The 13,889-nt window shown below is 31.6% G+C and overlaps 1 protein-coding gene across 1 annotated transcript in view; it reads left to right on the top strand.

The window, feature by feature from the left end:
- Positions 1–13,889, top strand: part of LOC113387896 — an 81,593-nt gene that overhangs the window by 7,789 nt on the left and 59,915 nt on the right. Inside the window, exons 3-4 of the mRNA XM_026625285.1 lie at positions 1,381–1,691; positions 11,268–11,498. Coding sequence (XP_026481070.1) covers positions 1,381–1,691; positions 11,268–11,498 — 542 coding nt within the window. The remainder of the gene's footprint in view (positions 1–1,380; positions 1,692–11,267; positions 11,499–13,889) is intronic.

Below are 13,889 nucleotides of genomic sequence, written 5' to 3'. Positions count from 1 at the left end.
TTTATAAAACTGTCAAACTTCATTTTAAAATATATAAATTTAATTTTGAAGTAATGAAAGTATAAGATCTTGCATAAACTCTCTATACAGAGTTTCTTTCAAGTACATGAGTGATTCCTTACAGTAATTTTAAATTAAATGATAAATTTTAAAATAAATAATAAAAAATTGTTTTTATGATTCTCAAAAAAAATAAAGAGGGTTGAGCGGGGCAATTTATATTTGAGCAATTATATTGTAAAATCTAAAAACCAAACCAATTATGTCACAACAAATAACACAAACAAACAAGTATCTGACTATGTTCAGTAAAACTCTCTGCTAAATCATCATTGTAGAATTGCATTTTATTTGCTGTTTTTTTTTGTAGTTTGTCACCTGGCTCTTACCTCATATAGGTAAAATGAGACAGCCAAGGGGAGAACAGATTCAAGTATTTCAAAATAATAAATACTATTAAGAATGCAATAAAAATCCGTCTCTTTCAAAGTATTATAGTAACTTTTCAAATCAGAATTACTGTGTAAAAACTTTATTATTTGACTATAGGTAACATTTTATCTTATATTTTGGATTTATATGTATTATCAACTTTCAAAGTAATTATAAAATTTCGTTCAAGTTTCTTCATAATTATTTAATAATAATTAGCACCTATTTCAGGCCGTCAAGACGTTAATTTTCAGGTTTTTTGTTAATTTTTGTAAAATTGTAAATAAAAATTCAAAATTATGAATGTGAAAGGGTAATTTAACCCGCCTTTTTCATATGAGCATACTAGTTGTATCTAATATTTATTGGTTTTAGAAAAACCCGGGTCACAAAATGGTATCTTCAAAATTAGTGGAATCAATATCTTCAAAATTAAAATCGTAGTTTTTATATTTTCATTTCATTTTTCCGGGCTATTTTTATATTTTCAAATTACTTATATATTTGAATGTACATTCTTTATACTTATACTATCCATTTTGTAGATGCTAATATTACACCTACAGTTTTCTGAGAAACATGAATATCAAATAACTCTTGTCGCATGCTATACATTCAGCATCTTATGGCAAGAATCTTTTGTCATTTCTCATATTCAATTTGCATAAATTTATATTTTTCACAATAAAAGTAAATGTTAAATTCAATATTAAAATAGAAAATAAATGTAATGAAAAAAATTTATTATCAAATTCTTTATAGATTTAAAAGCAAAAGTTGTAGCAATGAAACAGTTCACACACAAAACGACGCAATAAAGCAGAAGTAGAATAAAATCAATATCTTTTATGGCACTATAAAATGTTATACTTGCAATCTAGACGCAAATTTTGACATAAACTAGTACTTACATCTACAATGGATCATTTTTCTCTCTTTTACAAATAGCTCAAGGGATCAGGAGCCAAGTCACCAGGCGGCGACCTCGACTGGCGCAACAGGTCCGGAATGCGAAGTGGGGCATGTAGTCGTTCGAATTCACCGCCTAGACGCGGCGAGGAGTTTATGGCTAATATACCGTCAATCCAACGAACTCCCGCTTCTCGTAGACAATCAGTGCGAATAACGAAGCAGCACAGTTACGATGAGGAACTTAAAAGCGCTGGAGGTGCAGGAGGACAGACGGCTGGCGGTTTGCCGGGTGGACGAGATAGTGAAGGAGGCACAGGACTTGGATTGCCTGCGCCCATACCTAGAAGGTTTGATAATTTATGTTTTTATTGAATGTATTTACTAATGTTGTGACGGATAGGGGTTGATAGCCCTCTTCTCGGGATTGCAACGACTTCCACATATTACATCTTAGCGTTGCAACCCCATTACGAAAGGGTTACTCCAACTCCTTAACTCGACTTCTATAAACACCCTGTAATTACCTATGGAAACTAAACCAACTAACTACGCGAATGAAACAAAATGTACTTTTGACTTATTTAATATTACTTTGGTATTAAACCAAACTTGCGTACAGTCATGTCCTCTGCCTAAACTCTAATTCACAATCTATAAACCGATTAACCGGATTAACATAAACGGAGTATTGGAACAGAGGGACTTATAAACAATAATGTATCTGACCTTTGCTGGAACAGGTTTTTCTCTCCTGGCACAATACACACACCACTATACACTAAGCGGGTCTAAGGGCTCGCGCCCGGACCCGACCAACCTCCTCAGAGGATGTTACATTTCTTAATGATCTTTTCAACCCACGACTTGGACCTTCAATTGTTGTTACAATATGGTTAATTCAATCAAAATATTTGGATGTGATTTTCACTTCTTTTATCATTTTGGATTTTTTACATAGGGGGTAGGATAAGTTTTACCCACGTAGTGTAAATCTTCAAAATAGAAAATATTTGTAGATATTTTTACGTTTACTTTATACACGGGTCATCAAAATTCATTATAGATGTATGGGTTCTTCAGCAAAGTATCTCATTTTGACCCATACAAATCGACCCGCTTTAATATTCATACAAACATACTACATCTTTTTTCCTTTGGACCCCATCAACTATCGAACTATGTTTTTTACTATTCTTCTAAAATTGGTCTTCTGTCCCCTTATAAAATATTTAAATAACGTGTATCTAATAATTATATGCAGGTATCATAAACTAAATGCAAGCGCTCAAAACCAAAAAAACTACAAAACAAGAATTGTTTAGTTGATAGCGACTGATTACATATCTTTAGTCTTTTAATCTGAAATAGTATTATTAACACATTCTATACCTAGCTTGTTTTTGAGTTATTGATGGTATATCTTTTTACCCTGCCTTTAGGTTATATCGGGTCTTTAGGTTTCGCCCTATCCTAGTAATAATATTTTCATATTTTCAAGTTGCGAATCTATATATATATATATATAACTTGTAGAAAACATTCCAAAAATACTTGATATTTACTATACCAAATATTTAATCTAACCCTTTTGCATGGAACACTCGAGTTTTACTGAACAATTTTAGAAGAAAGTATCAATTTAGATGCATAACCAATCTTTTTGTCTGCCCTTTTCAAGACATACATTTATACATACAAAAAAATAGCAAGTGTAAATACTTTTTATTAACTATTAAGCTATTTACAATCTCACAAGAATTGTGATATGTTAGTTAATGAAATCACTTTGTACAAACGATTTTCATTATATAAAATCTTGATTGAAAATTTAAGTTATTTGAACTAATTTTTACCTGATACAGATATCCGTACCAATATTGAAAGTACATGATATTTTCAGAAATATTTGTAAGAATATATATCTTTATAAAGTTTTTTTACAATAAAATATAAGAATGCGTTATAAAAATTCATTTCAATTGTTTTATAACTTCATAATTGCAGCATCATCTCTATTGAAAACTGGAAATTTCTTAACAATTTACTAAGAAGCAAAACGTCGGATCTGTCATTTCTATAAATTCTTGCAAACAACTGAACCGCAAATATACTGTGCGGAGGTTGAAGTTCTTCTATCATAACTTTGCGGCTTCAATTAATTAACTCTCAATGTATAAATATACGTTGAATGAAAGTTTTCAAGTGAAGACGCTGCTGAGCTATCCCAGAATAACTTTATGTTGAAAGTAGAATTTGTAAATCCTAATTGAAGATTATAAAATGTGAGAAATGAAATGACTTCAAGACGATGTTATATGTTAATTTATATATATCTATATATACATATATATATATATATATATATATGTATGTATATATTTGACTCACTAGCTATATTTCATTATCGCCTTAACTTAAATATCCCAAACTGGTCTATAACACAGGCCTACAATTTTTTTTTGTTTGGTGCATCAAATGTTAGAGCTGATTGTTATAGTATTTTTTGCGCTGATATCAAATCTGCAAACCATTTATGCGTATCAGCTCTAGTTTTGAACTTGGAAAGAAGTTGCCGAAACCAGGTCCATTGTAGGTCGTCACGGAAAAGGCCGAATGGGTCTTGTAAGTTTGTGTGTACGAGTAGCCATATCTCATTAAAATAACATTCTGAATTGTATTGCTATTTTATACTTTCATTCCTTATATATCATATACAGTAGAACCTCGATTATCCGGACCTCGGTTATACGGATTCGCGATTATCCGGACATAATCGCGTCTGAACTTGTATATTTCGACCGCGCCGCTGTTTCGCTGCCCCGCGCTGCATTATCGCTTTATGTAGTTTGTTTGCAATTTTACTAGTGTGTTCTGACGTGCATATATACATTTTTAAAGGGTGGTGTTATCCCTTAAAAATAAAATAAATATTATAGAATCATTAAAAAAGGCGAAACCGGCCGTAAATTAGCTGATAGGTATGGTGTAGGTACATCCACTATAAGCGATATCAAAAAGAATGCCGATTCAATTTTGTCTTTTCGTACACGTGAAGAGGGGAGTGAAAATCGGAAAATGATGAAGACCGATTTTTGATTATCCGGATGCCCATCGACAACAATTAGTCCGGATAATCGAGGTTCTACTGTATATCATATCTTGAAAACTAAAGCTCATAGAAAAAAAACAATGTCATTTTTGAAATCAGCGCCCCAAATATACTTAAAAACAGCATTAAAATCGTTTGCACCATTTTCTCTGTTGGCCTGTGTAATATTTGCTTTATCAAAATCAATGCAATTATTTAATATTTTAATTTTACTATTATTTTACTTTTTAACTTCCCGTAGGGTAAGTTATTGTAATGGGCCGAAAATCGGAATTGAAAATTTTTACATTTCTCGACGCTTTGAAGGTTTCTGAACGTTTTGGCATACCTCAGAAAAAATGGATGTGTGTGTGTGTGTGTGCGTGTGTGTATGTATGTGTGGATACAAATTTCCAGTCACGTTTTAGGGCGCACGGATCAACCGATTCAAATGGTTCAAAAAACATTCGATTCCTATTGATAAGGAAAAGAGCTGATTAGTTTTTGGCAAAGGCAGGTCCAGCCGTTTCGGAGATACAGAGCAAAGAGTGCAGAAAATAGAAATCGAATTTTTGAGAGAACGGAGTATCCGATTTGAATGATCTAAAAAACATTCAATTAGTAATGATTGGGAGAAGTGTTTATTAGTTTTTGGAAAAGGCAGGCCCAGCCATTTCGAAGATACGGAGCTAAATATGTAAAAAATGGCAGTTTTTGAGAGAACTAAGCGTCCGATTTAAATGATTCAAAGAACTTTTTGCTTGTCTTAACAAAATAATTTATTTTGGAAAAAAAAATTTTGTTTCATTTTTTTTTTTTTTTTTTGTATATCGAAAATATTTCAGATTTTATTTTATTATTTTATATTAGACAATGATATAATATTTATAATAATCTATTTGAAAACATTCAGTATTCAACGGGAAGTTCCGTTGTTGTTGTTTGTTGAATAATTTATACAATTTTCAGAAAGCTTATTGTATAATACTACACGTATCATACTCTGCAAATCATTTTAAGGCGCTCAAATTTTGGAACAATTTTGTGTATTGTAACTAGTTTGCAAGTTTATATGTGCAGTTGCTTGAATCTTACCTAGAGCTTTCCTGATCACGACATGGCGTTGAATAAATTAACTAATCAAGAATCTGTTGATACATTATTACTCCATAAACCACCCTGTAGTTACCGCTAGTGATACATCATAGGCTATAGTAATACTGTCGGTGATCTGACGTTCTAGTATAATTATAGAATGAATTGCTAGATACTTTCAACAGAACAACTGAAAACAGGTATAAGTTTTTTTAATGAAAAAAATCAGAATTTTTTTTCTGAAAAATAACTTTAGTTTTTCTATGAAGTATTTCTATGAGAATGAAAATGAGAAATAAAAATTACATAATTTTGCTAGTGTATTTTAATCAAATTCAGTTCAGTGCTAGATGGAATCATTGGAACTAAATGTAAGCCAAATGTATTAACAAAAATCATGCCATTTCTTGGTTTTTATTTTTATAGTCCAGTCATTTGGTGCAAAAAAAGGCTGTTGCCGGTACAGTACTCCGGGAATTCTGAAAATTGGTAATCTCATAGATTTCGAGGTGCTCTTTACGAAAATCAACTTTGCCACCTCAAATTTGAGCGGCAAGTTGCCGCCATATTGGAAAAATGGCGTCAAACAACAGCTTTTTTAAAATATCTCCTTGTTGGCTGATTCTGCGATAAAAGTATCTATGTACGAGTTAAACTAGATAAAATTTCCTACAATTCCTTAGAAAACCGTTTTTTTGTAAAATTGATAGTTTGAGAGTACTGCCGCCTCAAAGTCTTTGCTGCTCTCGCCGTAGTATCAAATCTCTCCATTAATGACAGCACCTCGAACTTGACCACATTCTCTCTAATAATTAATATTTTCAATGTTAAATTGCGAGTAAGATCTAGAAATAAAATTACTATTACTCAAATTTTCAAATAATAAAATTATCAAGAAATTGCCAATTCCTTAACAACATCATAATATTAAATTAAAATTACTGAATTACAATAAAATAATAATCATCGTTAAATTTTACTATTCATTATTATCACGATAATTTAGCAGCTATTAATTATAATCATTCGTAAACCATAAATTAATTTTGATGCTTCAGCACGCCATTCAAATTAGTCTTGTTTGTATTTGTGAGTTAATGCGCTCATCAATTCGTGAAGTGCCCCATAAATCTATGACCTGGAATTATATATATTATAGTTAAAACTATATAATTTTTTTTGACAAATATAGCGTTTCCAGCAATGCAATATAAGTATATGTATTATGTATACCAGTTCTCGATATACAAAAAAATTTTTTTGTTTGAAAAAAAAAAGTTGAAACAAATTTTGTTTCCAAAATCAATTATTTTGTTAAGACAAGCAGAAAGTTATTTGAATCATTTAAATCGGACACTTAGTTCTCTCAAAAACTGCCATTATTCACACATATAGCTCCGTATCTTCGAAATGGCTGGGCCTGCCTTTGCCAAAAATTAATAAACACTTTTCCCAATCATTACTAATTGAATGTTTTTTAGATCATTCAAATCGGATACTCCGTTCTGTCAAAAACTTGATTTCTATTTTCTGCACTTTTTGCTCTTCATCTCAGTAACTGCTGGACCTGCCTTTGCCAAAAACTAATCAGTTTATCTCCCTATCAATAGGAATCGAATGCTTTTTAAACCATTCAAATCGGTTGATCCGTGCGCCCGAAAACGTGACTGGAAATTTGTATCCATACATACATACACACACACATCCATTTTTTTCTGAGGTATGCCAAAATATTCAGAAACCTTCAAAACGTCGAGAAATGTAAAAATTTTCAATTTCGATTTTCGGCCCATTACAATAACTTACCCTACGGGAAGTTAATAATACATCACATGCACTCACAGCTAAACTATTTTTCTATCACCATATGGCTTATAAGGGTATATGGCGCATTGAAATCCTTAAAAAAATTGTAGGAAAAATATTACGATTTTGGGTCACCATACGTTAAGAACGATAATAGACGAAATAAACCATATAATAATAATTGTACGTAATGTAGATTAGAGTTCATAATTTTAATCACCAAAAGGTTTTCGAAGCTGATCATGTGTCCGTAGTAAAAAGGTAGATTAGCAACCGCTAGTCAGCTTAATAAGCATCAATAGTGATTTTCACTTGAGATTATAGATCTCTCATATATCAAGTGAAAATAGACTTTCGTGGCTTTCCCGTCATATATAATCCCATTCCAAACGAATCTCGTTATTTGTTCACATTAACTCTGAAACCTAAAACTATCTAAAACTTTATTTAAACATTTTTCGCTTTCAATAACACACATTCCTTGAAATGTTTAACCATTCAACATATATAAACTAATTGTAAACAATGACTGAATTTTGATATTTTTTGTCTAGAAAACACTATACATTTCATAATCTATATTTTAACACGGACTTTTAACGTGAACTCAATCACAAAACATATATAAACATTATTAATTAATAATTAATAATTGATTAATTAAAAATCTTTTTTTAACTTCCCGTAGGGTGTATGTGTGTGTACAGATACAAATTTTTGTCGACGATTTCGGGAACACCGATCAACCGATTTGAATAATTCAAAAAACATTCGGTTCGTATTGATAAGGAGATGAGCTGATAAGTTTTTGGCGAAAGCAGGTTTAGCCGTTCCAGCTAACTAAGGAGATGAGCTGATCAGTTTTTAGCGAAGGCAGGTTTAGCCGTTCTAAAGATACGGGGCAAAAGTGGCAAAAACGGTAACTCAGTATTTAAGAGAACGGAATGTCCGCATTTAATAATTCAAAAAACATTATACTTTTATTGACAAGATAAACAACTGATTAAATTTTTGGGGAGGCAGGTCTAGCTGTTATAGACTCTCTATAAAAATAAATTAACTAGTGGGGTGGGTGGCATCGTGCCTTAAGGCAAATTGCTGGAACTTCCCGTACCGTAACGAAATGTTCGAGGAATACTGAATGTTTTCAAATAGATTATTATAAATATTGTAACATTGTCTAATATTTATAAGAAGTATATAAACTGAATTGCAAATTTAAAATTATTTGTTTAAGTCATATTAGAACTTTAGTCAGAATAAAAATAAAATCTGAATTATTTTCGATATACAAGAAAAACTAAAAAAAAAAAAATTATACTATTTTTTTTCCAGAATCAATTATTTTGTTAAGACAAGCAGAAAGTTCTTTGAATCATTTAAATCGGACGCTTAGTTCTCTCAAAAACTGCCATTTCTTACATATTTAGCTCCGTGTCTTCGAAATGGCTGGGCCTGCCTTTGCCAAAACGTAATAGACGCTTCTCCCAATCATTACTAATTGAATGTTTTTTAGATCATTCAAATCGGATACTCCGTTCTCTCAAAAAGTCGATTTCTATTTCCTGCACTCTTTGCTCCGTATCTCCGAAACGGCTAGACTGGCTTCGCCAAAAACTAATCAGCTCTTTTCCCTATCAATAGGAATCGAATGTTTTTTGAACCATTCAAATCGTTTGATCCGTGCGCCCGAAAACGTGACTGGAAATTTGTATCCATACATACATACACACACACACACATCCATTTTTTCTGAGGTATGCCAAAATGTTCAGAAACCTTCAAATCGTCGAAAAATGTAAAAATTTTCAATTTCGATTTTCGGCCCATTACAATAACTTACCCTACGGGAAGTTAAAAAAATGTCGTTTGGCGGTCAAAAATGTTTATTGGACATATGTACATCATATTATCAGATATTTTATAGAAATTTCAATAATGTGTACACATTTTGTATAAAATTTTTTGGGTTCCATACCAAGATTTTTAATTGCGGTACGGGAAGTTCCAGCAATATGCCTTAAGGCACGATGCCATGCACTCCACTAGTTTACATTTTTCAACTCTCAAACTTTTGGTACTGGAAGTTCCAGCAATTTGCCTTAAGACACGATGCCACAGACCACTAGTTCTTCTTAGTATTTACTACATTAACAGGCGCAACAGACTTATATATCTGACTTTTCTCGCATGTAAATTGACTTTCATCACTTTCATATTTAATCAATATTTAAGGCTTTCAATCTATTGTCAATCAGATAGTAATAGATGCAATGATATTCTTCACTTTTTACGACATATTTGTATTGGTCAGTTTATATTTATGTTACTTGGATTTTTTAGTTACTTCTCAAATAGTTGGAACCCTTGTTGTCAGCTTCTAAGGTGGTAGGTTTTTCTCGCACCTGCCTTTTCACTTTATATATGCCTCCATGCGTCGTGGCGCTCGTCGTACCCAGTATAAAGCAATTTTTAGTGCCTAATAGTCTTTTTATCCATATTCATGGCATATAATATAATATTATTCAAAGTTACGTGTATCTAAATTTTTGATTCAAACAAAAGCGCTGAAAATGTCGGTACAAGTGATAAATGTTAAAAAGAGAAAACGAAATGAAATCACTATGGTTTTACGAAAAAATGATGATTTGTTCCAAAAACTCAAACCACATTTGTTTAAAAAGAAGCATATAGAAGAAAAGATGAAATATCTCTTAGCTTATCAACAAATATTTTTTGTAGACATAAGTGTAAATACATGGTCCTGCAGAAACAATGGATGTATTTAAAAAAACTACATACTACAACGAAATATCAAATGATGACCATAACCAAAAGTTTGTGTATTGCTAAATGTTTACAATATAATAAAGTTAATTTGTAAAAAAGAATATTTTGTTTTTGATACAGAGGAGGCTATGTGTTCTATGAGGGTTTCTTTGCAATTTCTGCTCTGATTGCTTCTTTTGAGACATAGTTGGTTTGAGGACAGTTAGTATGCATATTTTTTACAAGATGACCAGTAGAAAAATATCACATGATGTCAGATCATGCGCGAGCGCTTGCCATATTTTGTGATTGGGTTGTGAAATAATTTGTTTGCGAAACATCTGATTTGTCATGATCTGTGGCCCTGTTCATTATTGACTGCTTGTTTGTTTTGGCTATTTTGCTGGCAACTGTAATATGTCTTTTGTAAAAATATTTCTAATTTTAGTAATAACCTCAAAGGTATATAGTAACCTCGAAAAACTCGAAGTTCCAGCAATTTTCCTTAAGGCACGATGCCATACATCACTAGTTATGAAACTTTTTTTGACCATAAGTATCATGGACCTATAGATCATAATAAAATATTACGGCTCTTTAATCAGCCATTTAATTTTAAAATTTTGATGCAAGTTTGAAAAAATATGATGATCGTGAAAACTTATGTCAAGAGTTTTGTGATGCGATAAGTCAAAATTTCACAAATTTAAAAACGTTATTATAACCATTGGCCGCGATTAGGTTTTCGAAAAGACCGGCCAAGACATTAGAAATGGCTTTGGAATTAGCTAAATAGTAAGTGTGCAGTCTACAATACTTCTAGTTGTGTAAAAAAGTTACCATTTATTTGAAATGCAAATTACAAATTATATATGTAATCGTGTCAGAACTTCCTTATAGCAGAAGCTTGATATTTAAATTTTTTTCATAAAATTTAACATGGCCATAAAGTTTGTGCACTAAACAATTCTACAAAAATTGGTTGAATTATATAAATTAAATAAAATTTGGAATAATAAGCTACAAATTCAGAAAATACATGCACTGTAATTAATATAATTACAAGTAATTTAAATGCTTTTATATTTTAATTAGAAATCATATAGTTAGATTTAATTGAAGACGAAAACTATATGCTATATTTTTATTATTTTTATGCTTACAGAGCATCCGCTTATGATGTGTATGCACCGGGAGTTATGCAGACAGCTCAGCGTGCAGCCGCACCTGAAGAAAGGGGCCCCTCACCTGTCGGCCCACGACGAGCTTCTTTCCGGGTAGCTCCCGACGATACGCCCGGTCCTCAGAAAGATTCTTCGCCAAGTCCCGATGGAGGCATGGCGCCCTCATTATTTGTTGATGAAGACAGACGCACACGGAGGAGGGGCAGTCAACTGTATGTTTATGAATATTTCATTGTATTACCTAGATATTATTTTTAATGCTATAGAAATTATCAGGAATTAAGTAATATATTTTTTATGAATTTTGTGCTGGAACTATAATCTAATTATAAACTTATAATTTTGTTAATTTGGAAATATGAACAAATAACACGCTTTTATGCACTAATTTATTAAATAATAATTTTCTCAAACGTTTCGAGACTAGGTTTCATCAGTGCGTTATAATTTAAAATTTAAAATATGGAAACCTAAGTTGAACTGGACCCTAATCCTTCCTTTCCTATCTGATCGCGTGACTATTCAATTTCAAGTGGTTTTCAAGTGGTTATAGAATTCGGACTTCGACAATCGTTGGTGTGGCAGAAGACAGTATATCGAACGACTTGTAATGAATAACAGATAATGCTAATTTGGGTTTCCATATTTTAAATTTTAAATTATAACACACTGATGATGAGATTCATATTTCCAAATTAATATATATTATCCACTCAGAATACATTTGTTATAATTTTGTGTATTAGTAGGGTAGTTAGGAGCTTGTTTTCTCTAAATCATTATATCTTGGGAAGAACTGATTATATTCATACAAATTAAAGATGGGCTGCAACTATTCCTCTACAACAGTTCTCCACAACTAATGCTTATTATTTTACAATTAATCATTTGCTAGAAAAAGTGTCTTACCTTCTGTTCGAAGTTAGTTGTAACATCTGCTGAAGCAAATAGTAACGACAAAAAACCACAATAATACCACTTATCATTTTTTTTTGTTCATTTTTCATTTTTAACAAAAATGAAACCTTGCTAAAAATAGCTGTATCACATTTTTCATGTAACACATCATACATGATATACTCTGGCCAATCTACTTCGTTTGTGTGTAATATTTACCAGAAGTTAGAAAATACCACTCTTCGGATTCAGTTGCCGAATTTATTAGTTCTGTTTACTTCAGTTTAATTTTGTTGATTTATTTTTGGCTTTTCCCTTCGCTTTTCATTTACTTATTTATATTTGTTTTTTATCGTTTTTTCCATATTTCTCTAAAAACTTTGTAAGTTCTTTTGCAGGAGTATCCATCTGTCGTTTTTCTTAATACAGCCTTTGCCCATTAAAACCAATGTGGTCTAATCTTTGATGGAAAATGAATTACTTGTAGATTGGAGCAACTCAGAGTTTACAACTTGATTTAATTTGTAATTTTTGTAGTCCAGGAAATAAAAGCAAACAAAAATTGTTGCGCATTATCAAAGATTACGAAATTTGGTGTTATTCAGATTAATTATTATTTAATATTATTTAATTAATTAGTTATTAATTCATTCAGATATATAAAATTTGAAATTAGTCGATAAAAATAGTACAAAAGTATATTTCTAGATAACACATTTTTATATTACCTGTCAAAAATGACGGACTTGCATAGTTCTGTATTTTGCGTTGGCCCGCGGGACAGTGGCTATGACAAAAATAGTGTTTGTGCGTGACAGTTTATTGGCTAGACAGGACGTTGTACATGTCCAAACGAGGCAGAAAAATATTTTAATATCGTTTGAGATCTTACCTTTCTTACATTAAGCGCCTAGCTCTCCTACTTCAACCCATACGTTCAAATATTACGATGTAATTAGATTACCCGAAGAAACTAATCAGCTTTTTACACCGTCAGTACGAATCGAATTTTGTTTGAATTACATATTTAAATCGCGCTATTTGTCTTTTTCCAGAACTTGGGCGAACAACTGTATTTGCTGTGTTATGAATTTTCAAAACATTCTATGTATCTTTTATAACTTCCCGTAGGGTAAGATATTGTAATCGTCCAAAATTCGAAATTGAAAATTTTTGCATTTCTCGATGTTTTAAAGGTTTATGAACACTTTAGCATACCTCAGAAAAATGGATGTGTGTATGGATGAATACAATTTTTCGGTCACGATTTCGGGCGCACGGATCAACCGATTTCAATGGTTCAAAAAAAAATCGATTCCTTTTGATAGGGAGATGTGCTGATTAGTTTTTGGTAAAAGCAGGTCCAGCAGTTACGGAGATAAAGAGCAAAGAGTGCAGAAAATAGAAATCGAGTTTTTGAGAGAACGGAGCATACGATTTGAAGGATCTGAAAAAGATTAGTAATGATTGGGAGAAGTGGTTATTATTTTTTGGCAAAGGCAGGCCCAGCCATTTCGAAGATACAGAGCTAAATGCGCAAAAATGGCAGTTTTTTAGGGAACTAAGCGTCCGATTTAAATGATTCAAATAACTTTCTGCTTGTTTTAACAAAATAATTAATTTTGGAAAAAAAAAATTTTGTTGCAATTTTTTTTCAACATTTTTTTTCTTAATTTTTTTTTGCGAAAATAATTCAAATTTTATTT

The sequence above is a fragment of the Ctenocephalides felis genome, unplaced genomic scaffold (assembly GCF_003426905.1).
Source record: "Ctenocephalides felis isolate EL2017-DRISC unplaced genomic scaffold, ASM342690v1 CF-g0.4_SCAFFOLD_03572, whole genome shotgun sequence".
Classification (NCBI taxonomy): Eukaryota; Metazoa; Arthropoda; class Insecta; order Siphonaptera; family Pulicidae; genus Ctenocephalides; species Ctenocephalides felis.
The sequence above is the reverse complement of the archived record's forward strand: the minus strand, read 5'-3'. Positions and strand labels throughout refer to the sequence as shown.